Source organism: Sorex araneus, chromosome 1 (genome assembly GCF_027595985.1).
Source record: "Sorex araneus isolate mSorAra2 chromosome 1, mSorAra2.pri, whole genome shotgun sequence".
Classification (NCBI taxonomy): domain Eukaryota; kingdom Metazoa; phylum Chordata; class Mammalia; order Eulipotyphla; family Soricidae; genus Sorex; species Sorex araneus.
The window spans coordinates 29,029,733-29,057,566 of record NC_073302.1 but is presented as its reverse complement, the minus strand read 5'-3'; the positions used below and the strand labels follow the sequence as shown (position 1 = coordinate 29,057,566).

Sequence of the window (27,834 nt, the reverse complement as noted above, 5' to 3'; positions counted from 1 at the left end):
ATCCAAATGACATAATGAGGTATCTAACATCACTGAGGTGCAAATTAAGACTAAAATGAAATATTGTTATATGCCCACTAGGATGGCTAAAATTGAGAAAAAGGTTCTTGCTTTTCCCCTGAACTATATTTATTTATTTTTATTTTATTTTCCCTTTACGCTTTAAACACTGTGGTTTATAAATTTTTCATAATTTGTCGCAGACATTCAATATTACAACACCAATCCCACCACCATTGTACCTTCCCACCACTGTTATTCCCAATTTTCCCAATCACCCCGTAAGCTTGCACCCATAGCAGGCCCTCAGTAATTTATTTTATGTTGCTTATTATATATAATTTGCTAAAAGAATGGTCAAAAAATGTGGAGCTGTAGTGATAGCACAGCAGGTAGGGCATTTGCCTTGCACATGGCCGACCGGCATCCCATATGGTCTCCTGAGCACGGCCAGGAGTAATTCCTGAGTGCAGAGCCAGGAGTAACCCTGTGCCTAATGCTGAGTGTGACCCAAAAAGAAAAAGAAAAATGTTTCCTTAGAAGAAAGTTAGTGGAGATTGTTGTATTTCATCATGGAGCCATTAAGCCCTTGTATGAAAGATTATTAAGATTCTGTTACAGGTTAAGACTTCAGTGTTTATATTTAATTAAGTGAGATCGGTTGCTTTCTGCATTATATCCATCCTATCTTGTGTGCTACTCCTGGTTTTTTCAGTGCTGTAGAGTTTGAGCTGTTGCACAGCTCTATGCTCCAGGAAGTACAAAACTTTTAACAGAGTGATACAGCTGGAGTTAAAATTTTTAACTGGGTGGTGGCTTTGGTGTGTATGTGACTGCTGGGTCTTCTGTAAGTACAGGGAGGTAGGGAGAGATAGCCCACAACCCACTTTGTGAAAGCCTGGAGATTTTAGTCACAAAACCTGCATACCTGAGTTTTTCAACAGATCAATTTCTGGATGAGGCTCGTCCTGAGCAGTAAAGTCCAGCCAGGAATATGGTGGCGATTATGGAGTATTGGAGGTTTTCAGCTACAGGGGTTCTGTTTGGGCAGGTGCTGGACTTGCCTACGCCCTCCCCTCCCTGGGGTGCCTTGAACAACTCAGTCCTGAGAGTAGTCCCAGAAGAATCTCTGCAACTTGTTGATCTCATTCAAGATGTACTTATGGGTCTCTGGATCATGACCAGAGAATGAACTCACTTGGCACCAGAGGTAGTTCATGGGCATGACTGCAGGGCTTCTAGAAGTACAGGGAGATACAGGGAAGTAGCCCATTTTCAACTTTTTGGAATCCTGGAGATTCCAGTCACAAAACCTACATATCTGAGTTTTTCAGCAGATCATTTTCTGGATGAGATTCATCCTGAGCGGTGGAGTCCAGCCAGGAACAGGGTGGCGATTGTGCAGTGTAGATGTTTTGGCTGCCTGGTCTCTGTTTGGGCATGTCCTGGATTCATCAGTCCCCCTCTAGGGTGCCCCAGAATACTATGACAGGCACTTTAAAAATAAATTTCAACACTGGTTTACAACACTGTTACTGATAGGTTTTTTCATCCATAACACTTCACCGCCTTTCAGCACTCACTCATCCTCTGAGTGAACACTTCACTCAGGACGCCACCATTGTCCTAGTGTTCTCTTCCCTGTCCAATTCCCTACACCCATCCTCCTCTTCTTCCCGTGGTGGCAGGCTTTCTACTGCAAGCCAGTCCTGTGCTCTTCATTGCTATTGCTTCTGGGAGTTTGTTACTCCCCTCTGTGTTTCTTTATTCAGAATATGAGAAAGATTATTCTGTCAGTCTCTTTCCCTTTGACTAACTTCACTCAGCATGATACTCTCTCTCCAGATCCATCCATGTGTAGCAAATTGCATGATTTCATCTTTTCTTATGGCCAAGTGACAATTCCATTGTGTAGTATTCTGAGTAATATTCTATAGTTTCTTTATCAAATCATTTGTTCTTGGGACCTTTGGTTGTTTCCAGATATTGGCTATTGTTAATAGTGCTGCAATGAATACAGGAGTGCTAATGTCTTTGCTGCATTGTGTTTGGGGGCCTTTAGGGTATATTCCAAGAAGTGGAATTTCCGGGTTGAATGGGAGCTCAATTCCTAGTTTTTTTGAGGAATGTCTATATTGTTTCCAGAAAGGCTGGACCAATCTATGTTCCTACCAGCAGTGAATGAGGGTTTCTTTTTCCCACATACATGCCAACACCAATTGTTTATGTTCTTTTTAATATGTGCCAGTCTCTTTGGTGCAAGGTGATTTCTCATTATTGTTTGGATTTGTATTTCCCTGATAATTAGTGATGCTGAGTATTTTTTTCATATGCCTGTTAGTATGTCTTCTTTAAAGAAGTTTCTGTTCCTTTGTTCTCATTTTTGATGGGGTTGGGTTTATTTTTTCTTGTAAAGGTCTGTCAGTACTCTGTGTGTGTGTGTGTGTGTGTGTGTGTGTGTGTGTGTGTGTGTGTGTGTGTGTGTGTGTGTGAGAAATTAATCCTTTATCTGATGAGTGGTGGGAAAATATTTTCTCCCAGTCAGTGAGGTGTCTTTGTGTTTTGGCCATCATTTCCCTTGAGGTCAGAAGCTTCTAAATTTAATGTAATCTCATTTATCTTTGCTTCTGTTTCCTTGGTCAGTTTCCTCTTAATTGGAAATCTGCTACCTCTTGAATTAGTTGTGGATTCCTTATACCTGCTGTCATTTGAAATTCCTATTTGTCATGTAGCTCTAAAGAAAATTTGAATTTATCTTCTATTAGACTAGACTTGTTAAAATAATATAGATTTCCTATATTATGATAACCCAGTTTCCTTTCTATATAATGCAACATTTGTTTATACAATATTTGCTTACTATGATGTACTAAGAATTTTTACATGAATATAACTTTGTTTCAGATCATGCAAAACAATACTAAAATATGCTGTCAGCAATAAACTAATTGAAGTATTTCAGTATAGTTGAGATACCACATCAACTCTATCACAGAAACAATGGCAAGTAAATATGACTTAAAATAAAATTTGTTTGATAAGTTGGATTCTGGAGGGAAAAAACCCTAGAACCAGGTTCACATAATTATATCTTAACTATTAATGTTATTCCTTTTTTTAATATTAAAAACGTGTTGTGGACGTCTTTCTACATCAAATGAAAGTTTTTTAGTTATTGCTTCCTTGATGAGATTCCTGTTTTTTTGATCATAATTGTTTGATTATGCTATAGAGAAATAAGTGGGTGTTTTTCATAATGCCAGCTAAAGTACAAAATATTTTGCTTTTCACTAAAAAAATTTAGGGGAGTGGGGGGTTTGGGCCACTCCTGGCAAGCTCATTACTTACTCCTTACTCTGTGCACAGGGATCATTCGTGGTAATGCCCAGGGAACCCTTTGCGGTACAGGAGGTCAAACCAGAGTTTGCAGTGTGCCTTACACAGATACTTTCTCTGACCCATATTTTTCCTTTAACTTTGTTAGACTTTTAGCAGTAGGCATCCTTGATCTTTCTTGTTGACACATTTTTTTGATTTATTATTATTTTGTATTGAATCATCATGAGATACAGTTATAGAGTTGTTCATGATTAGATTCACTCATACATTGTTCCAACGCCTGTCCCTCACAAGTATACATTTCCCACCAGTATCCCTAGTTGCCTCCCATCACACCCTATATGGCAGGACTTTTCTTCTCTCTCTCTCTCTCTCTCTCTTACTCTTTCCTTTTGTGCATTATGGTTTGCAATACAGGTACTTAAAGATTATCATATTAACATATTTTATTCTCTTTTTTCTGTTTTTTACATAAACTCATGTGTAATTTTGTATTATATAAGTTATGAAAATAATCTAGATATCCTATATTATGATAGCCCAGTTTCCTTAGTGTTAATGTATTTTTACTAAGGTATGCTTGTCAAAACTAAGCAACCAACATTTATGCTCAACACTTTAGATAGATTTCATCAGTATTTTTCCACTAATACTTCTCTTTTTAATTCTAGGATCTAATCCAAAAATAGCATTGTGCATTTAGACACCCAGCGTTTTGGAAGAGCAAACTGATTTTAGTTGAAAATTGGGCCATGAGGAACATAATAAGATTATTTCATGTCATCACATGCCCCACTTTTGCCCATTCAAGAGCATTGAGTTGCCTCACTTTTGAAGGTGCTTTTTAATACCTCTGACTAGAATCACTAGAAGTAATATTCCATTTCTTTGAAATTCCATAAAATTTCCCTGTTTATTTCCTTTTTGGGGGGGCGTTTGGGTCACACCCGGCGATGCACAGGGGTTACCCCTGGCTCATGCACTCAGGAATTACTCCTGGCGGTGCTCAGGGGACCATATGGGATGCTGGGAATCTAACCCGGGGTCAGCCGCATGCAAGGCAAACGCCCTACCCGCTGTGCTATTGCTCCAGCCCCTCCCTGTTTATTTCTTTCATGCTTTCTTGGGGTTCTTTTGACAACTTGTCCGTGATTTCTGAGTTTGTGTTTTCTGAATCAGTCCTAGTAAATCAGACCGACACTACACTGTTCAGGAAATTAATATCAAGAACCCTTAAATGCATACTATAGTGTTTTATTGAATTGACAGGATTAGCCCACATTGAGACTTAATTCAACTCTGCACCTCTGAAGACTTGAAGTCATAAAGTTTTTACCCCGCTCTGCTTCACAAGAAGTTAGAGAGACTAGAATTCATTTGTGAATATACACTCGTTTAGTCTCTTAGCTTCATAGACTGACTTTGGTCTTTTAGTTTTAGGACTCACAAACCACGTTTATCTTTTTAGCACTGACAGCTGTGAAGCTAAAAAGGCAAATTTGAATAATTTCTTTAAATGACTATATTTAAAACATTGGCTTCTCTAAAAGGGATATCACATTTCTTACTCTGTTTTTGTCTTCATATTTTACAACATAAAGATTATATCTTGGGTCTTTTTAATTGTACCTCCGAATCTCAAGTGAGTAGCAGATGTAAAATTGAATCATTGAGGGAAGAATTTGAATGCATGTTATGTGATAATTTTATATTTATACAATAGAGATTATAGTTATTTATACATAGGTTTAGTTATTTTTAGAGATTACTTTAGAATGAATGCATACCAAATCTTTCATTTATATGAGATAAATTCTGTATTTCACAAAATTATATATTCACTTACAAGATGCAAATGCCATATTTTTTGTTTGAAAATAATCCTATAAGGTATCCCTTAAGCTAGTAATTCTGAAAGAAATAAAAACATTTTTACTAAAAAACTTTTACACAAATGTTCATCTGAGTTTTAATTTTGGCAGCAAAAAAATATGAAAACAATCCAAGTCTTATCTTCTGGTGGACAAATAAGTTAATAGTAGTTCAGAGTACTACTTAGTAGTAATAAAGAGGGCTGAAGTACTGATATGTGCAACAAATCAAAACATGATGCTATGTTTTGTAGACATAAGATAGCAAGAGTAAATATGAGGTTATTTATTACTTGAAATTGAATGTTACTTGAAATTAAAGTTAGGCAAGAACTAGTCAAGAAAGTAGTAAGATCAGTCATTGCCAGGGGCCAGTATGGATTGATTGCATGACTAATAAGCGGGGTTAGTATGGGAAAGCAAAGTGGTAGAGATATTCTATATCTTTGACTACTATGATGTTGATACAGGCATAGGCATTTGTCAAAACTTAAAGCAGTGTGCTGGAAAGATGTTTCACAGGGTTGTTGTGCCTGCTTTGCATGCTGGGACCCCAGAGTTGATGTCCTGTCCCACATGTCACCTGAGTACTGCCAGCCAGAACAGCACCAGGTGTGACCTGAAATACATCAAAATCCCAAACCTTAAAGTGGGTTCATTTGGATATCTTGTAATTTGTAAATTATGATTTAATAGTTAACACAGGGCTCGTGCTCAGGAGTAGGGTGCATTCATTGTGTATTCATTGCATGTGTGAGTTTACTCACAACACCAAAAATACTGGGGGGGAGAACTATTTGGTTTGGGAAATTAATGCTAAAGGAGCCCCCAAGACCACACATTGTAAATCACAGCTATCAGGGACTAGAAGCCAGGAATTTAATTTAAAAACTTAACTTATTGTAATAAACTTTGAGACTTTTGCTTTAATTAGACAACTTGAGTAATCAGAGATCAAGAGATTAAAAAAAAAACTGAGATACTATAGGGTAGGTTCATGTGAGGTATGAACCAAGGAAGAATGAATGTTGGATTCACGCTTATCCTGTATCTTTCAGAAATCTGGGTTGTGAAAGATTTATCTTCATGTCGTTAAGTTCTTTTAAGAACACTTCGAATGTATGGGTATTTATGGTATGTGATCTGTTAAAATAAGTAAGAAAATAAGTTCAAGACTGAAAATAAATCAAGACTACAAAAAGGTATTCAAAAAGAGGGAATGTAGTAAAATCAAAGAGTGAGGTAAAGGTGGTTAGATAGCAGTCCTTTGAGAAAAATACTGTAGGACCAGAGAAATAGCACGGTGACTTAGAATATCTGCTTTGCAAGTATATAGTCATGCGTTCAAATCTCCAGTGTCCAGTGCCCCATGTGCCTCAACTGTGATCCTGGCAGCTCTGACGTTTGAGCCTAGAATCTATGTTGCCTCTGAACTTCCCCACTATAAGCAATTCTGGCCTCACCCTCACCAGGTATAAGTAGCACTACAAAAGAGTGATGCAACCCCCATGAGCAGTGCAACACAACGATGTACAAGCATACCTAGGAAGTGTTTTTCTTTGTCCGGCATGTATGTAAGCACCGCAGCAACTCCCCAGTGAGCATGTACACAAGCTCTGCAACTTGCAAAGCTTTGTTTGCAAAGCTTGGTGAGCAGTGCAGCTAAGAGAGCAAGCGCCACAACATGACGTGTGACCCCCTGCAGGTCCCTCAGCCAGGCATGTGTGTAACCCCTGGTCACTGCAATAACCTCAACTACATCCATGAAGGGAAGAGGGTAAAGGGGAATAGATAAACATTTTTTTAAGTTTAACTTTTTTAAATTTTAAATTAAAAAAATTTTAATTTAAAATTACATACATTTAATTTAAAATTAGACATTGAAGCATCTGCTTTGTAATACTGCGTTTGAAGAGGGAATAAGGTTATGAAGCCTTTTTTAAAGGCCCACTTACCAGGTCCTAACTACCATATTCATATATTGTTTATGAAATTTTAATTACTAGATGAGTAAGGAGAGGAATTTGAGAAATAATCTGACCAACAATGAGCATTTCTCCTCAGCTATTAAAGTTGAGGTTATCAAGAAAGCATCTGGTAATTCGATGGGTAGAGTACATGCTTTGCATGCCGAAGGCCTGAGTTCATTCCCTCGCACGACATGGTCCCATGAGTGCCACTAGGAGTGACCCCTGGGCACTAAGCTTGGAATAATTCTTGAGCATCATGAGATTTGAAATACACCCCCATCCCCCCCTCCCAACTCTGGAACCAGATTGAAACCCAGGACATAGGGTTTTGAGACTTATCACAAAAGCGTTAGTGTTTATAATGCTATTGGAGCATGTCATTGTCAGGATTGTTTCAGATTCTCTGGTTGACTTAGGGGTTTTTCTCCTTTCTTGATGCTATACATGGCTTCCTCCATGTATTGAAAATACAAGCAGTTATAAGTGGATGGACATGGAGAGTATCATGCTAAGTGAAATGAGTCAGAAAGAGAGAGACAGATATAGAAGAACTGCACTCATTTGCAGAATATAAAATAACATGAGACTGACACCCAAGGACAGTAGATACAAGGGCCAGGAATATTTTCCCATAGTTGGAGGCCTGTCTCATGAGTTGGGGGAGAAGGCAGATGAAATAGAGAAGGGATCACTAAGACAATGATGGTTGCAGGAATCATTTGGGATGAGAGATGTGTGCTGAAAGTAGATAAAGGACCAAACATGATAACCTCTCAGTTTCTGTATTGCAAACCATAATGCCCCAAAGTAGAGAGAAAGTATGGGGGAAATTGTCTACCTTGGAGGCAGGGGGAGGTATGAAAAGGGTGGGGGGGGGGCGTATACTGGGGACACTGGTGGTAGAGAATGTGCACTGGTGGAGGGATGGATGTTTGATCATTGTATGATTGAAACTTAAACAGGAAAGCTTTGTAGCTATGTCTCACAGTGATTCAATATAAAAGAAAAGAAGGAAATACAAGCAGTAGAAATGCAATTAGACGGGCTGGAGAGATAGAACAGCGGGTAGGGTGTTTGCCTTGCACGCGGCCGACCCGGGTTCTATTCCCAGCATCCCATATGGTCCCCTGAGCACTGCCAAGAGTAATTCCTGAGTGCAAAGCCAGGAGTAACCCTTGAGCATTGCTGGGTGTGACCCAAAAAAAGAAAATAAATAAATAAATAAATGCAATTAGAACATTTTAAAAAATATGTATTGATTCATTGAAATTCTCCAGGGTTTTCTGAATTCTTATCGTTTTCTTTTATCTTTTGTTTTAACTTTGAGACAGTCTCTCTGTTAACAACCAGCAGTGCTTACTTAGTATCCTAATGCCTTAGAAACCTTTGAGAAAAGAACCCCTCTTCCTTGATTCGATAGAAATTCTCAAAGTGACTGCCATTTGCTTGATTTGTGTATAATTCCACCTCTGACTCATTCACTATAGTATACTGGTTACACTGCAGTAGTATATAGTAAGAATCCTTTTCTGCTTCTGAAATCTAGGGGTAAAGTCTTCTCATAAGGACAGGGGACAAGGGAGAGACATTGGGATACTATTAGCATTAGAAGTGGGATAGAGATTATCAGGAGGAATAAATGTCCATTATGTCCCCAAAGCTATTTAATGGGATAGTTTTTCAGTTGGTAGATGAGTTCCTTAGCTGAAGTTTTCACTATTGAAGCCTAATACCTTTCCACACTGCCTCTGTTTTGTCACAGATATTTGTTTCCCAAGTTTACACTGTGCTGGACAGAGTTCGTAGACATGAAGGTTCATGTGCCCTGTGAAACCACTGAATACATTGAAGCTAACTATGGTAAGGCCTGGAAGATTCCTGTGAAGACATGGGACTGGAAGAATTCTCCCCCCAATGTGCAGCCCAATGGAGTCTGGCCTATTTCTGAATGGGATGAGGTTATCCAGTTATACTAAGATCGTCGATTAAAATATGAGAATGAATTCCCCTCTTAAAAGGCAGATAAGTCCCTAAAAGATAGATTTTAGAGCCTGTCTTTTCTAGATCATAGAAAAGATCATCTTTTCCGCTAAACTTAATTAGGAGCAAAAGAAAAATGGCAAATATGAAGATACAGAAAAAGTTCTAATTCCTGAGCTATCTGATTTGATTTTCTGATCTTACATTTATTAAGGAAACTCCTTGTGCCTGGTACCATGCTAGGTTACAATGGAGAAGATGAGAGGAGTGAGATATATGTCTACTATCTTTTCCCCTCCCTTTGGTAAGCATCTCAACTTTCTTTTGAGGAAACGTCCCCGTCCTTTGATGAACTAATAAAATGCTGTTAATGTTTCCAAAACTTTTGATTATATTCGGACTTGAAAAGAGGCTAACCATTTAAAGCTTGCTATCCTAGTTTAAAAGGATAAGCCATTCCAGGTCTGAGCATTTAAGTTAGTTAGTGTTAGTGTTACTTCTTACATTGTGGAGTCAGAGTTAATATTCAAATGATCACACTTTTATTTTGCTTTTTTGTTTGTTTGTTTTGTTTTGTTTTTTGGGTCACACCCAGCGATGCTCAGGGGTTACTCCTGGCTTTGCACTCAGGAATTACACCTGGCGGTGCTTGGGGGACCATATGGGATGCTGGGGATCGAACCCGGGTTGGCCGCGTGCAAGGCAAACGCCCTACCCGTCTGTGCTATCACTCCGGCCCCCAAATGACCACACTTTTAGATGCAATCAAGAAGGGATGCTTGGCTGGGTATGAAGCTCAGTAGTAGAATACTCACTTTGTATTTGTGAAACCCTAACACACACATGCACACAAATAAAGATGACAGCTAACTTATTTTTAAGCAACCATTTAGACAAAGGGCATCATTCTTTAAGAAAAAGAGAGCTTACTTATGCCTTTGTCAAAAGTTAAGTACATTTCCATATGCTTTCCATTTTCATATTCTAGTGGGAAGAAAATTTATGCTTGTGTGGTATTAAAATTTCCAGCCATTCTGAGGATATTTTCGCTGACTTCTGCTAGAACTTGTTAACAAGTCATGCAAGTGAGACCATGCTACAAGACATGATTTTGAAAGGGTTGTGATTTCACAAAATTTGTCCTTATCTTATTCTCATCCACTCTTAGGTAGAAATAGCTATTAATGACATTTAAAATTTTCTAGATTTATTATAATTCCTATTTTAATGATAACACCAAAATATTAATAGGGATACCTTCTTAAACTTTTATTTTACTTTTTTTGGGTTTTGGATCACACCTGGTGATCCTCCTGGGTCACTTCTGGCTCTGCACTCAGGAATTACTCCTGGCAGTGGTTAGGGGACTGTATGGGATGCCTGGAATCGAACCCAGGTCTGGCACTTGAAGGCAAGCACCTTACCCATTGTACTATCTTTCCAGCCTGCCTTTTTAATTTTTAACAATGTAATAGTCAATATATTTGTTCATCAGTTGCAGCTCCATATTTTTATTATGGCCTCTAAGTCAATTTAAATGGGGCCAGAGACACATCTCAATAGGCTGGAGTACAAATTTTGCATGATGGAGCCTTGAGTTTGATGCCAAACATCTCGTTCCCTCAACCCACCACAAGTGACCTCCAAGTAAATGTTTCAGATACTAATTCCTGAGCACCGCCAGATATGATGCCAAAACTAGTAAACTGGTTTCAATGGCATATAAGCCTTCCTGATTATTCTTCTCTTGCAGTACTTTATTTTTAATCAGGTCTCAAAAATGAAGACAAATGGCAAACCTGGCAACTGTTTTTCACCCTAGATAGTGTTCCTAGAGTTTAGTCATTCATAATTATTCTGTTGAAATTGATGGGATGAGAACTCAGACTTTCCTGTCTATCAAATACCACCCACTCTGAAACCCTCCTATTGCCTTTTTCTCCTTAAGATACTTCCTAGAGTATGTGGAATTGTTCTGTCTCATCACAGATCTCTTTAAGTATATTCACTAAGTAAAAGGTAAAGGAATGTGAAGGTCAAAGAAGCACTTTTTTCTTCTTTTGAGCTAGGAGGCTAAGGGTTTTTTTTTTTTGTGTGTGTGTGTGTGTGTGTGTGTGTGTGTGTGTTTTTATCTTGTCTAGGCTGCCTGGACTATTCTTTTTTTTTCTTTTTAGAAGTTAATATTTCTGTAATGCTTTTTTTTGTTTAATGTCTTCTCTGTTATCACTTCTTTTCTTTAAACTAAATTTTTATTGAATCACTGTTAATAGACCCTTACAAAGCTGTTCGTGGTTGGAATTTAGTCATACAGTAATCTAACACCCACCCCTCCACCAGTGTACATTTCCCAGCATCAGTGACCCCAGGTTCCCTCCCATCACCCCCCAACCCCCCACCTCCTGCTTCTATGGCAGGCGCTTTTCTTCCCCCCCACATTGTGGTTTGCAATATTGTTACTGAAAGGTTTCAAGAGTATCCCTTTACCTACTTTTTACCCTCAGATCTTGTTCAGCGTTATCATTCCCAGCTACTATTTCATACTGGTCTCTTCTCTATCTTACTTACCTACCCTCAGCCCCACACATACTTGTGGTTAGTTCCAACACTTGGCCTTATTTTACTGGAATACTGGAAAATAATAAGAGGGCCAAAACTAAAAACTAGAATGTCTGAGCAAATGAACTGATAGTTTTTCTAAAATAAAGTTGGGGAAGTAGGGCAGGAGAGATAGTATAGGGGATGGTCCCCCAAGCACTACAAGACACACTCCCTTAGCACAGAGCCAAGAGTAAACCCCAAGAACAAATGCATGTGGCCCTAAAACAAAACAAAGCACACACACACACACACACACACACACACACACACACACCACTTAGTTGTGGAAATGTTCGAAATGTTCTTGTGTTCTTCATCTATTCACTCCAGAAATCTTTGAAAAAGAAAAGAATTTTTAATAAATGACAACTAGTAACTTTCCTTTCATTAGGACGGACTTTCAGAGCATAATCATTGCATCTTTCAATGACATAATCAGGTACTTAGAAGCCTTTAGAGATTATCAGCAAACTTGTCCCCAAATGATCAGCTATTTTAAGTAGCTTTCCCTTGCTAGAAAATCAGCCCTTGGTAATCATACCCAAATTTAAATAGGTAAGCCTAATTTTCTTTTTTATGAAAGGAAAAGTATTACTCAACAGTAGTGTTCCTGGGAAAACTCCACCCTACTTAACATTGTGCTCAGCATCTAGAAAGTGTACATTTCTGCCTGTTTCAAATGGGCACCCCCAATTTGCCTGGGGAACTCACCTACTTATATTTATATTTTATTTGGTTTATTGGAGGGAGAGGGGTGGTGCCACCTGGTGGTGTTCAGAGCTTACTCCTGACTCTAAACTCAGAGATCAATCCTAGCAGGGTTTGGAAGACCCTATGTAGTGCTGGGGATCAAATCCAAGTCAGACAATGCAAGGCAAATGGCGAATTCTCTACTCACAGTACTGTCATTCTGTTTCTAGATTATATCTTTTCTAATTGCTACTAAAGTACAAATTTTTGAAGTGTCCAAAATATTAGCTACATTGATCTCTTCCATAGACCACTAACTACCGAAATATCTCCTTTGATTTCATGCAGTTTAACAGATTCAACCACTTGGAGCTTACCCTAAAGTGGGAATATGAAAGTTTTTCTCAAGACTCTAAAAGCCAGGTTTATCTCGGATAGCGATTCAAGTCATACTTCACCCTGTGCTTCTTTTGTTATTGTTTTTTGTTTATTTTTGTTTGAGGACCATACCCAGCAGTGCTCAGGGCTTATTCCTGGCTCTGTACTAAGTGATCACTCCTAGCAGGCTGAGGTGACCATATGGGGTGCCAGATATCGACCCCGGGTCTGGTGCATACAAGGCAAATACTCTACCTGGTGTACTATCAATACAGCCCCACCCTACGCTTCTTAACAGTTTTCCTACATTTTTTCTTTACGGAATACCCCGAGTTTTAGGTCAGTTGGACCCAACCACTAGAACCTTATTAGATCACTTTTCTTTCCTCATTTGAATATTCCAAAATCATTCTCTTCATGTGACACTCTTGGGTCCAGTTTGCAGGACTTATCAGACGGAAACCTTATTACAATAGCTAGAGTGTTAGGCACTTATGTGTGTCCAAGGGAAACTCAGAGACAAAATTAACAACCTCTCACTTGGCAACCAGGTTGCCACACAGTCCTTTTCTTAGCAGGGAGAACTTGTCTATCCTTCTCTTTGTTGTAGCAACTGAAATCTAACCCCTAGGATAAAACCACAAGTTCCCAGAATTGAACATCCCTAAGAAACTGCCCTTTCCATGTTTCTCTAGCTACAGACCCTGAAATGTGACTACTAGATGTCTGTCATCATCCACTTCAAAACACTCAGGTGTCCTTCATCTTGCTCTTGAATCTTAAAAGCTGCAGGGAACCTCACTGTAATATTCATTGTAAACTGCCCCCCCCATTTTAAAAAATATGGCTTTTATAAGGTTGGGGGCACACCTGGAAGTGCTCAGGGGCTACTCTCAGCTCTATGCTTGGGAGTACTAAGGGGACAGTGTGGTACCAGGGATTTAACCATGCAAAGCTGGAGACCCAGGTATTTTAGTACCTAATAACTAAACAAATAAGCCAGTAAAAAACTCACTGGAACAAGAAGCACTGCTCCAAAATTCAAATGTGCCATGACTTCTGGCCTAGTCCATTTAATTGTATAATAGAACAGAATCTTTAATGGTGTTTGAGATGCTTGACAGAAATTATGGTGTGTCTGCCATTCCCCCGTGCTCAGAATGAGAGCCTGCAGTGGCAAAGCCATCAAAGGGAGGAATCTTACTTTCTTGTTCAAAATTCTTAGACTTCCTTCACAATTTTTTTCTTTTTTTCAAAAAATACTTTTTCAAAAGAGAAACTTTTGAAAGTTTGACAAGATCAACCTTGGTTATGATATTCTTTTTAAAAAAAAATTATTGAATCACCATGAGCTGCAAAGTTACAAAGTTATTCACGATTGAATTTCAGGCAGACAGTGTTTCAACAACAGTCCCTTTACCAGTGTCCACTTCCCTCTACCAATGTCCCCAATTTCCCTGTGTGCCCTAGTCTGCTTCTATAGCAGGCACTCCCGCCCTCCCCTTTTAGACTCTGTAGTTAAAATGATTACTTATAGGGTATCATGCATGTCATTTTACACTGAAGTTTGGGTTCATTTTTTTTTACATGTAGCTGCCCAGTTTTCCCCACACCACTTAGTAAAGAGGCTTCCTTTGCTCCATTTAATATTTTTTGCTTCTTAATTGAAGATTAACTGACCATATGCCTGATGCCTGAGAGATTATCTGTGGATTTTTAATTCTATTCTGTTGGTCTGTGGAATCTGTATTTATTCCAGTGCCATGCTTTTTCATTTACTGCCTCTTTGTAGTAGAATTTGAAGTTGGGGAAAGTGATCCCTCCCATCTTCTTTTTCCTGAGTATTGCTTTAGCTATGCAGGGAGGGGGATGTTTATTGTTCTCTATGAATTTTAGGAGTGATCTATTTCCTTGAAAAATGTCATGAGTATCCTTATGGGTGTTGTGTTGAAGCTGAATAATGCTTTGGGGAGTATTGTCATTTTGACAGTGTTAATTCTCTCAATCCATGAGCAGGGGATGTGTTTGCATTTTCTTGTGTCCTCCTTTATTTCTTTAGGTAGTGTTTTGTAGGTTTTTTATTTTCACAGGTCTTTCACCTCTTAATAAGAGGTGATTCTTAATTAGGACTGATTTCCAAGTTCTTGATTTTCTGAGGCACAATTGTATATGGGCTCTTTCTAAAAAAATCTTTCTTCTATTTTATTGTTTGCATATAAGAAAGCCATGGACTTTTGCTTGTTGATTTTTTAGCTTGCCACTTTACAAAGATTGTTTCCAGGAGGTTTTTTTGCCCCCCAGGAGTTTTTTTTTAAGTCTTTAGAATTTTCTAAATATAGTATTGTGTCATCTGCAAATAGTGAAACTTGACTTCTTCCTATACTATCAGGATGCCTTTAATATCTTTTTCTTGCCTAATTGCTATGGCAAGTATATCTAGTACTATATTGAATACAAGTGATGAAAGTGGGCAATCTTGTCTTGTGCCTGAGCATAGAGGGAAGGCTTTCAGTTTTTCCCCATTGACTATGATTGCTGAGGATTTATGGTAAATGACTTTGAGTGTGTTGAGGAAAGTTCCTTCAATTCCCATTGTATGGAGATTTTTTTAAAAAATCATAAATGGGTGCTGTATCTTGTCAAATGATTTCTCTACATCTACTGATACGATCATGTGATATTTTTTTCTTGTATTGTCTATGCCTTCAATTTCCCCCAGAAACCATTAGAACCTATCAGCTAAATGCCCATTTCTGGAGTACCCTCCTCTCTATTGATACTCTCTTATGGATGCAGATTGTTGAGAATATATTATGCTTACTTCTTTCTTTCCTTTATTATTCTAAATCATTGTTTATTCTTGAATGGGTGCAAGACTTCAAATGGTGTATAGGGCATACAAGGTGCTACACAGAAAAGAGGGACTTTATATATTGGGAAGAACAGGGCTAAATCTGGGAAGTATTTTAGTCAAATATTACCCCATATCACAAGCCTAAGTCTACAGATTTTTCTAAGTCCTTCCCTAGTTTCACCTTGAAAAAGTGAAACATTTCTCATTCTCAATGTCATTAATCCCCAGGAGAAAGATCTCAACACCTATTTAAAGTCTGTATACCATTTCCACTCTCTGACACATAGATATCATAAGTTTAATGCATAGGAGAACTTCCAATTGCTAGCCAGTAAAAGCACTTATCTGGAGAAATATCCTAGTAGCTATATTTGTCCTTAGCTTTGTCATTAAAACTTAGGCTAGACAACCATGAACATCTCACCTAAGGAGGGAAGAATGCTGTCATAAAAATGATCACAAATTTAAGCTTAAATTTGAATTCAGCTTCATGTGGGATTAACCTACTCTTGACATTTGTGAATTCGGAAATGATGCAATCTTCTAAGGATTTGTAGTTAGGATCTGGGGCAGAGAGAGAGAGTACAGGAAGTAGCATCGCTACTGTGCATGCAGACTATCCCCTGTATGGCATATAGTCCCCTGAACACTGCCAGGGGTCACTTCTGAGCACAGAGCCAAGAATAGCCCTTGAGTATTGCTGTATGTAGCCCAAATTTTAGCCAAAGGAAGAAAGGAAAATGTACTTAGCATAAGTCATAGCATTAGGCAAGTACTCAAGAAAAATTTCCTGGGACCTAGTCAAAGTACAGCAGGTAAGTAGGGCACTTGCCTTGCACAGACTGACCTGGGTTCAATCTTCAGCACCCCATAAGGCCCCCTGAGTTTCCCAAGAGTTATACCTGAGGAAAGAGCAAAAAGTAAGTCCTGTGCATCGCTGATATGCCCAGTAAGAGAAGAAAAAAGGAAAGAAAATTTTCTACTGTCAAATAAATTGTTTCTGTACTTTAGCTAAAAGGAAGAACTAATTATTTCAAAGTTTTATATCCTGCCTAAGGAAAAGTCAAGTGAATCCTATGACTTCTTAGGTTAAAGTGTAGATTGCAGGTTTTTATAGTTTTAAGGAAACATTTGAACTTAAGTAGAGGAGAGATTTACATTTAATAAAGGTAAGGAGAGAGATATTTACATTTAAAAAAAGGTAAGGAGAGATGCAGTGTTTATCTTTTGGTGGGTTCTTAGTAATTGCAGCATCCTCATTAATTAAAGATTAAATTTACATTTTGGGGTACTGAGATAGGCCACACTGTAGGTGTGAGCAAAAAGCTCAAACCTTGAAAAAATTTTACCATTCACAAAATATTTTAAAAGGAAAACCATAGTGCAGTTGTTAATAGCCTGCCTATTCACAGGAATGAGTTTAATGGAAGGCTTGTAGATGGTGAAGGGTTTCAACCCTTCTGTGCTGACAGTAAAAGTTTTTACCTTTTGAAAGAAGAAAGATTGTGAGAGTTCACCTTTTGGCTAATAAAAAAAAGATTTTCTTTTTAAGCACTACTGTAAGTACTCTTTCTAATCATTTGCCAGTGATGTTTAAAAAAACAAACTGTGGGTCAGGGACAGTGAGATAGCTCAAAATGCTAGAGCTTTTACTCTGTATGTGGGAACCTCAGGTTTAATATTTAGCACCAGGTGGTCTCCCTTCCTCTCTCCCAAGTACTACAGGGAGTGACCTCTCAGGGCTGGGAGAGCCCCCAGCACTGAGCTGGATGTCACCTTGGCACTCTGCCAGTTGTGGCTCAAGTCTCTCCTTTTCCCCCCAAAGAAAAAGAAACTGTGAGTCAGGATACAATCTTTACTTAGAATGTTGCATGATTGAATTTACTAATTATCTCGTTGTATCATGGCACTATAGGATTGATTATATGGTTTATATATTTAGAGATATTGGCAATTTGCCTCCTCTAAATAAAAATTTTATTTTAATTTTACTGGTTATTATCTCCTAGCATTTTCTTATACTATATGCTATAAATTCCAAATGCTTCTTTGACCAAAATAGTTCCCTTTCTTTACCTCCTAGATTTGCTGCATGTTCTGTCTTGAACATTTTTATTTGTTTGTCTATTTGTTATAGTCCCCCAAACACCATACCCAACAGTGCTCAGGACTTTCTCTTGGCTCTGTGATCAGGGATAATTCCTGGTAGGGATTGGGGGACTATATATGATGCCAGGGATCAAACTGGGATCAGCAGCACGCAAGAAAATTGTCTTAATTTCTGTACAATCTTTCATTCCTAATCCCTATTCTTTTTCTAAAGATAAATCCTCACCTCACTATTAGTAAATGTCTGTTTTGCCAAATTAGTTATACATCACAGCTTGGAAAGAATATTTGAAATACTTTTTATTTATTGCCTATGCTGCTAAATAGTTTTTATCAGTATTAATGAAGAATTGAAAATACTAATTTCTGCCCTCTTACCCCAAATTTCTATTTCTGTTTCAGCTAGCAAGAATCCTTTTGTCTCAGCTAGCAAAAGATCAATTCAATAATGATACTTTTCATACTTGATCAGTGCTAATGCAGACAAGTATAAATTTTTCTAATGTTAAATCTCTTCTGTAGACTCAGAACTTCTAACCTAGGATATATTGCTTTGTTAACTCCCGCCCAACCTAATGCAGAAAAGGAAATGTAAGAAGGGCTTAGAGAGAGAGTAGAGGAAATAATGCATTTGTCTTGCGTGTGACTGACCCTAGTTGAATCCCCAGCACCACATATGGTTCCCTGAGTGCCACCAAGGCTACTCCTGGGCACAGAAAACCAGATATAACCCCCAAGTACTACCAGTTGTGGCCCAACCACTCACCCTAAGCCCTCTAAAAAAAAAAAGAGGAATATACAGAGACTTAGAAGTACTCTTTTATTATATATATAAAAAAACCCCACTGTAATGTCATAAGTACTATTAAAAAGATCCTACATTTAGTAGCTTTCTAATGACTTGTTCATAGCATGGGGAGAATCTCGTTGGTGTTTGTAACATGAAAACCATATTTAACTATTTTGTATCCTTCTACTTCATAACCTGAAAAACACGAATGTGAATTTTCTAACAAAGTGATATTTTAAACATGAGTAAATTTCGATGTATGCTTACTATTTAAATTTTGATGTAGTTTACTATTTAGTTTCCTCTTTCAGTATAGATAGTTGTACTTTAATATTATTATTTTATCAGAATTTGTAATATATAATCCTGTTTGGGATGGTGAATAAAGCTTTTCTAATCTTATTAGATAGTATATGTTTATTTTGGAAAATTACAGTAGAAATAACCGTAACACAATATTATTTAGTGAAATAGCATTCTTTTTAAAGTTTGGTTTGGGATTGACACCCAGAGGGGCTCAGGTCTTCCACCTGGCTCTGCAGCTTTGTATCATTCTTGTGGGGATTAGGGTTCCAGGGAATTGAACCCTGGTCAGCCACATGTAAGGTAAGAGCTCTACCCATTGCACTGTATCTGTGGACCCCAAAATAACATTAAGTGATCTGGTAAGATAATAACCTTGCTGCCAGTGCAATATTTATAAAATTCAAATCTAGGAATCCAGGAGTATTTATTGACAGATATGCCAGCCAAAGACCACCAGTAAGATATTTGTAATCAGTTTTGGGTTCTTATCTTGTTGCAGTAAAAGTGAATACTCATTCTGGGAACCATAGCATTTTGGAAGAAAGAACTAGAAAAAGTTTTTATAAGTTCTGAACTAATGTCAAAATACACAGCATTTGGAGTTAAAACATTTTGTCTGGATCCAATATGTCAAAAAAGAATTAAACACCATGACCAAGTTTGATTTATTCTAGACAGACATGGATGGTTCAGCATTCAAAATCAACATAATGCACCATATCAACAAACTAAAAAAAATGATCATTTTGATGGACAGAGAAAAAGAATCTGACAAAGCAAAGTCCCTATTGATGATTTAAAACAACAACAAGATAGATTTATGTCTCAATAAATTAAAATAGAGAATTAACAAAAAAAAGAACCTACACACCATACTTAAGATGAACGACTAAAGTGTTTCCCCCTAAATCTAGCATAACAGTTATCCCTACTCTTAGTGTAACACTGGAAATTCTAACCACCACAAGAAAGCAAGAAAAGTAAAGATACAGCTAGAAGGGAAATAATGACACTATTATGAGTAATGTTTGTCCACATAGATAATACTAAGGGGTCTATTACTAAATTGAATAATTTGACAGTTATTCTGTTAATTTTGATAGAATACTAATAAAAATGTAGCTTCTGAAAATAAAACTAAACTGAAAGCCTTTCAGCACTGTTAAGTGAGTGACTTAGCATGGTCACAGTACACAAGATCAACATCAACAGCAAAATTACCATTTGAATTCCAATATACTGCCAGCGTACTGAAACTAAAATTCAAAGTACTATATATTTAAAATCACTCCAAAGAAAATCAGGTACTTAAGAATGTACTTAACAAAAACAAAGAATCAAAGAAGGCTTAGAAATACATCATGTTCTGGTTTAAAAACATGTAAAGATATTCACAGTGAAGATATCACTCCTGCTCAAAATGATCTATAAATTTAATGCAATTCTTATCAAAAATCTCAATAAGATTTTTTGTATATAGATAAACTTAATCTAAAATTTTGGTGTTAAAGCACAGACTAGAATATGCAATCTTGACAAAGAAGAAAGTGACAGAGGATTTAGAATTGTAAAATTTGATCTTGCCCTTAAATTTCAATGAATATATATTTTGGTTTGACCTTTTAAGGTATATATTATCCTGTATTTCACATGTGAGGAATCTGCAGTTTTACGGTAACAGAGATTCCCCTCACCACAATCCACCAGGGCAGGTTAAAGAGGATTTTATATATGTAAAGAAAGGGAAAGAACAGATTCTCACAGGTGAGGTATCAGAGAGTGGAATAGTGGTAGCAAAAAAATTAACCTGAAATGAGGTTAATTTTTTATTAACCATTGAAATGAGGTAGCTATTCTGTCACTTATAGTTTAAAGTGTTTTAAACTATAAGTTTAAACTACCCTATTAAATGTGAGAAGACAGTCTACCCAACATTAAGTCTCACTGTATATACCAAAAGCTAATTGTGGCCCTTTGCCCCTCACCAAGTCCCCCACTCATGTGTATATTCAAGTCTTAGCATGCAACTGGGATTTTAAAGAGATGGTAAAACAAGGTTGAATGTGTAGACTGTAATCCAGTGTAACTGGTTCCTTATTAGAAGAATATAGAGAAGATCGTGAAGAATCAGGAAGATGGTTATCTACAGGTGCCAAGAGAGGTTATTCAAAGAAACCAACTATACCCATTGCTTTGATTTTGGACTTTTAGCTTTGCTTTCAGAACTGTGAGAAAATTACTTCTCAGTTTCTATGCTATGCTAAGACAACCTCTAGCAAATTGATGTAGTAATAAAGACAGTATGATAAAAGGGTAAGACAGGTCATTGAAGAAGAATAAAGAGCCCAGAAATTTACTTGAAAATATGCTACCAGAATTTTATTTTTAAAATTAAAGTGCAGAAGTAATTTAGTAGTTCTCAACACTACTGCAAGAGGAGCTGGACACCCAAAGGCAACAACAACTTTTAAAAGAAACCCCATTTTGAGGGACCAGAGAAATAGTACAGAAGTTAAGGTCTTTTCTTGTATCCCAGTGACCCAGGTTTATGACCCAGCATCATGTGTGGTCCCCCAAGCATGACCAGGAGTTACTCCTGAGCACAGAGCCAGGAATAGCCCCTAAGGAGTGCTGGGTGTGGCCCTAGCCCCCCCCCCAAAAGAATTTGTATCCCCTTTCACATTTTTATTGATGTTTTGTGATTCACAATACTGTCAATGATAGTTTCATACATACGTCATTCCAATGCCACAGCCACCACCAATGGTCAGTGCCTTCTTTCCAGGGGCACCTCTAATGGACCTTTCTCTTCTAGACCCCCTCTAATTCCACTTGTGTAGACAAAGTCTAGTTCTGTTGCCTTTGGCCATTTGTTGTTTCCTTATAGTGTTACTTTATATCAAATGAGTTTCTGAACTGGAAACAAAAGTGAGCTCAAAGCAGAGTACATGCTTAATTGTAAATGTGAAACAATAAAACTTTGGGGGGAAAGAATGGAAGAAATATTCAAGTCAAATGCTAAATAGAGTTATTTCTTAGACTTGACACCATAATCCAATACGCACGGGTAGCTTGCCAGGCTCTGCTGCGCGGGCTCAATACTCTCGGTAGCTTGCCGGGCTCTCCGAGAGGGGCAGAGGAATCGAACTCGGGTCGGCGGCGTGAAAGGCAAACGCCCAACCACTGTGTATTGGATATGCCAAAAAACAGTAACATAAGTCTCTCAATGACAGACGTTACTGGTGCCTGCTCGAACAAATCGATGAGCAACGGGATGACAGTGACAGTGACATGACACCAAAAGCATAGTTCATAAAAGAAAAAATATGATTTTATTATGAATTACTACACTGCAAAAATCCCATTGTAAATGGATAAAAGTCAAGATATAGCCTAGAAGAAAATATTTGCACACTGCACACTTGAGAAAATACTAGGACATGTATAGAACAAAGACACTCAAATATTTTTTAAAAGTCCACTTAGGAAACAGAAAATAAGACATGACCCCGTATTTCACTGGAGAGGATAGACACACAATGGCAAATAAACACATTAAGAAAAACCTTAACCCAAACAGTCCGAGCAATAGCCAATTTTGTTCTGAGAAAGAATAACAAAACTGGAGGCATTACACTTTCTTATCGTCATCATCGTCGTCGTCGTCGTCATCATCATCATCATCCCGTTGATCATTGATTTTCTTGAGCGGTCTCAGTAACGTCTCCATTTGCCCTAGCCCTGAGATTTTGGAAGCCTCTCTTTACTCGTCCTTCCCAACAGTGCCACATTGGAGGCTCTTTCAGGGTCAGGGTAATGAGACCCATCATTGGGAATGAGACCCAAATTATATTGCAATACTATAATAATTAAATATTCTACTTGTATTTAAAAAAAAAAAAAGGACAGAACAATGGAAGAAAATCTGAAGGCCAGAAGTGCACCATGCATTTTCAACAAAAGAACTAAAAATACTCAACTGAGAAAAGACAGTCTCTAGTAGTATTTCTGGAAAATTAGCAATAATCACATTCAAAAGAACATTATATCCGTATCTTAAAACCACTCATAAAAATTAACTTGAAATTCTTAAAACACTGAAATGTGAAAACCTGAAGTTATGAATTTCTGGAAGACAATGGGGAAAAGCTCATTTGGTCGTGGCTCTGATATTCTGGATGACACCCATGTAACTAACAACAAAACAGGCAAGTAGGACTTTAAAATATTTTTGCACGATAAGAAACAAAAGAAAAACTTATAGGTCTGAAGAAAATGTTTACAAAACACATATCAGATAAGGTATTAATATTCAAAATATTACAAAGAATTTAACTCAACTCACTAGTCAAACAAAAAATGTACCCTGGGAGGTCTGATTCCAGTTTGAAAGCCAACTGAGAGACAAAGTGGTGAGCCAAGAAAGAGCTTTATTGGTGACAAGCTGGCTGGTTGAAAAATGGTGGGTTCATTTCCTCACAGTAACCAATTTGCCTACATGATCAGTCTTTATGAAGAAAGAGAATAGGGAAGGATGCAGACCTTCCAGTGAGCACCAGAATGAACAATAGATTCCCTCCTGGGTTAGATTTAGAGGAAAAGATAAGGATGTCTCTGGCCAGAGGAGCTGCTGCTAATTTTTTTCCTTCCCACCTCCCCTTCCTCTCTCTACTTGCCCACTTTCTCCAATGGAAGAGTGGCTACAGGTACTTGAAGAAGCACCACTAATCATCAGGGAAGTGCAGATCAAAACCACAATGAGATCTCATTAGAATGCCTATTTTCAAAAAGGACATTACTAGTGAGAATGTGGAGAAAGGGGTACTTGTGCGCTAGTAAATAAGTACATCCTCTGTGGAAAGCAGTATAGAGGTCATCAGAAGCTTAAAAACAATTACCAATTATCGCTGGAGCGATAGCACAGCGGGTAGGGCGTTTGCCTTGCAAGCGGCCTGCCCGGGTTCGATTCCTCCATCTCTCTCAGAGAGCCCGGCAAGCTACCGAGAGATATCCCGCCCGCACGGCAGAGCCTGACAAGCTCCCTGTGGCGTATTCAATATGCCAAAAACAGTAACAAGTCTCACAATGGAGACATTACTGGTGCCTGCTTGAGCAAATCGATGAGCAGTGGGGTGACAATGATGCAGTGATACCATATAGTCCAGCACTTCTGGGTCTATATCTGAAGGAGACAAAAATGACTATCCTGCAGAAATACCTACAGTTTTATTTACAGTTGCCAAGACATGGACTCATGTAAACAACATTAAGTGTGCCTATGGACACTTGAATGATAATGTGTGTGTCGTGAGCAACTTCCTCAACATCTATCCATTCATGTTGCAAGTGCCAGGAATGGCAAGGTTTCCTTTTATTTATAAAACGGTACTTGTGTGTTATGGAATGTTATTCTGCTATGAGCAAGAAGGAATTCTTGTGCCATTTGTTACATGGATGGACATTGAGTGTTTTATGTTAAGGATGTAAGACAGAAAGAGGAAGATAATAGCTATATTATCTGGCTTATATGTAAAAGATAAAACTGAAGAACAAACGAGGCAACCAGAGAGATAGTTCAGCCTTGCCTACGGTCAACCTGGGTTTGATCATCAGCACCCCATATGGTCTCCTGAGCCCTGCTAGGAATGATCTGTGAACACAGAACCAGGAGTTAGTCCTGAGCACTGCCCAGGTGTGCCCACACACACAAAAAAAACACCAAATATAAAGACACAGAAAAGATTGGTCTTGTCAGAAGCAGAGAGCATTTTTATGTTTATTTCACAAAGGATAGCTATAGACAGAGACGCACATATGTACATCTTAGATATGTCATATTATTGTTATATATTAAAACTTATTTAATATCATATCAATTATATCTCAATATTGTATATGAAGGACCTAAAGAAACAAATTAGTAGAAACAATAGATTGGTGATTGCCAAAGATGTGGGCCTTATTCTGGTGACCATTAATACATTATTTTTTCTTTTTTAAAAGATTTTTAAATTTTTAAAATTTTAACATTCCTCTTTACTTCTTACAAAGTTCATAATGATTTTTTATAGGCATTCAATATTCCAACACCAATCTCATCACATTACACCTTCCCTCCACTATTGTCTCCAAATTTTCCAACCACCCCTTAAACCTGCCTTCGTAGCAGGCCCTCAATAATTTATTTTATGTTGCTTGTTATCAATAATTTGCTAACAGACTGATTAAAAAATGTTTCCTTAGAAGAAAGTGAAGATTGTTGTATCTCACCATGAAACCATTGAGTTCTTATGTAAGAGATTACTAAAATGTTTCTACAGGTCAAGCTTTCTGTGTTTATATTCTGTTGATTGAGATTGGTCGCCTTCTATACCACATCCCATTGAATCTGGTATGCTACTCCGGATATGTACATATATATGTATATAATCATTGTTTTATATATAATCACTATCATATACAATCACTATTATATATAATCGCTATATATATAATTATTGTGTACCTTAAATGTATGCATTGTCATGTGTCAATTATATTATATGAGCAAAGAATTGACCACTTTCTTGTCATCATTTCTCACATGAACTGAAGTGTCTTTCTGGGGATGTGGGGAGGCACTTCCAAACAGTGTTCAGAGACCCCAAGAGCCACTCCTGGAAACACTTCATCAGCCAGGCTGGATGGTCACTGTTAGGGTCCGACAGTGGAGGTATAGCGTCTTTGTCTGGTTTTCTTTTTGAATATGATCTATGTCCCATATTCTTAATAATTTTACTAGAATGTATGCTTAAACATTTTACAGACATTCAGATTATATAACCCTTTTTCATAATAAAATCACTGTCATCCCGTTGCTCATTGATTTGCTCGAGCAGGCACCAATAACATCTCCATTGTGAGACTTGTTACTGTTTTTGGCATATCCAATATGCCACAGGGAGCTTGCCAGGCTTTGCCATGCGAGTGGGATACTCTCAGTAGCTTGGTGGGCTCTCCAAGAGGGGAAGAGGAATCGAACCCAGGTCAGCCGTGTGCAAGGCGAACACCCTACCTGCTGTGCTATCACTCCAGCCCTTGTAATAAAATCAAAAGGAATAATTTTTGGAAGAAATTTAAATTTTTTATTTGACAGATTTCATTATTTTCCTACAATTCTCTTTTGTTGTTGTTTTTGTTTTGAGTCACAAGAGGTGAGGTCTACAGGTTATTCTTGGCTCTGCACTGCAATTCTTTTTTTTTTTTTTTTGCTTTTTGGGTCACACCCGGCAATGTACAGGGGTCACTCCTGGCTCATGCACTCAGGAATCACCCCTGGCGATGCTCAGGGGACCGTATGGGAGGCTGGGTTTCGAACTCGGGTCGGCCGTGTGCAAGGCAAACGCTCTACTCGCTGTGCTATCACTCCAGCCCCAAGTTTCCTGCAATTCTTAATTGATTTTTTCAGTAAACTGAAACTCTCTTTAATATTATTTTTTTAATTATTATTCCCTTGTGTTCTTTGTGGTTGACTTTTTTACTTTTTTACATTTATCAGCAAGTACATTTATCAGTTAGTTACATTTATCAGTAAGCCGATAGTTATTGTTGTTAGGTCTCTACAAATTCAGTATTATATGTGTGCTTTTATATAAAACTTCTCTGTTTTTATCTAAAACTTAATTCAAAGTATTTTTCAAAATATAATTCAAAATATTTTTTTTAGTCTCAAAAAATTAGAGAACATTTTCATGTGAATGTTACAAAAAAAGTAACTGGGTACCTAATTTTCTGCAAATGTTTTATCAGAAATCTGTCTAGTGTCTTTGAACTAGGCAGGAAATAGTTGGAATATGTAAGAGTTTGTTTTGAAACCTAAACTTTGCAATTCTCTACTTCAGCTAGATTGTATTTATTTAGCGGGGGGGGGGGGACAAAAATGGAGGTGGTATAATCTCAGGAACAAACACTTTGCTTTTAGGAAGCTATTCTCCCTGTATATCAGACCTGCCATAGTCAGGTTCACTAGGAGTCATCTTTCCTTCATACTCTAGCTATGTCAGCTGGGGGAAGCAGAAGCCAGGAGAGGAGCGGGAGGAGCGGGGCCCAGGTTTTTTGTCTTGATTTCCCTACTGTCTGTTTACATCTCGAAACTCTAGTATCCAAAGGGTAAAGTGGAGCTATAGTTACACTGGGAGTTTATCTTATGCTAACAACTGACTTTGCTCATGCTATCTCCGTAAGAAGACTTGGAGGATCCATTGGTTTTTCTGGGCCATTCTAAATTAATAAATCAGGCTAGGCCAGGCCAAATCTGTCTTTTCACTCTACCTCCATTCCCACCCAGCCAGCTTTTGCTTCTTGAGTCTGAGTTCAAGCTTGACTGCTGTTTCACTCTCTGAACCCTCCACAATGTCTGCTGAGATTAAGAGGGGCTGCTTGGGAGAGAAGAGGTGTTCCCTGTAATCTTTTTAAAATGGTCTGTTTTAGCTCCATGAGAGAGGTTTGCACCCTTAGATGATAAACTATATCTAGACAATGCAAAGAAACCACATTCTTGTCACCTAGAACAGATACATTTGCTTTTGGGTGGTATAGGAGTATCTGTGTTACAAAAAGCAGTGGTGAGAAATTAAGATTTTTTTCTAGGTTTATTTTTAACTGGTTAGACTTATGGTAATAAGTTAGAAACATTCACAGCTCTCCTGGGTAGTGAAAACCCAGTTCTTCCCTACTCTGTATTTCTTCCATACTTTCACAAAGAACATTTTACTTATGATACTCTTGTCACAAGTATAGGGTGGCCTTATCCATGCCATGAAATTCTCTAATATCAACTGGGTGTCCTACAAGTTAACTCCATTCTGACATCATCTACTTGAAGATAATAACATCAGATCCTCCTACTGGTAAGGACTCAGTCTCGAAAACTTGCCACTCCCTTTAGACACCAGAATCAAAATCAAATTG

At 37.9% G+C, this 27,834-nt stretch overlaps 2 protein-coding genes across 6 annotated transcripts in view; both read left to right on the top strand.

Annotated features, from left to right (window-relative positions):
* Positions 1-27,834, top strand: part of FKTN (fukutin) — a 91,523-nt gene that overhangs the window by 44,288 nt on the left and 19,401 nt on the right. For 3 of the 5 annotated variants that reach the window (XR_008629846.1, XM_055136934.1, XM_055136927.1), the window contains exon 10: positions 8,943-9,040. Coding sequence is in view for 4 of the 5 variants with exons in the window: in XM_055136934.1 (XP_054992909.1) it covers positions 8,943-9,040 (98 nt within the window). In the remaining variant the exon portion in view is untranslated. Of the gene's footprint in view, positions 1-8,942; positions 19,886-23,580; positions 25,419-27,834 lie in introns of those variants that run through there. The other 2 variants (XM_055136925.1, XM_004600282.2) reach the window with 2 other exon arrangements.
* The window catches only part of TAL2 (TAL bHLH transcription factor 2), a 41,287-nt gene continuing 22,410 nt past the window's right edge, over positions 8,958-27,834 (top strand). Inside the window, exon 1 of the mRNA XM_055136943.1 lies at positions 8,958-9,040. The gene's annotated coding sequence lies outside the window, so the exon portion shown is untranslated. The remainder of the gene's footprint in view (positions 9,041-27,834) is intronic.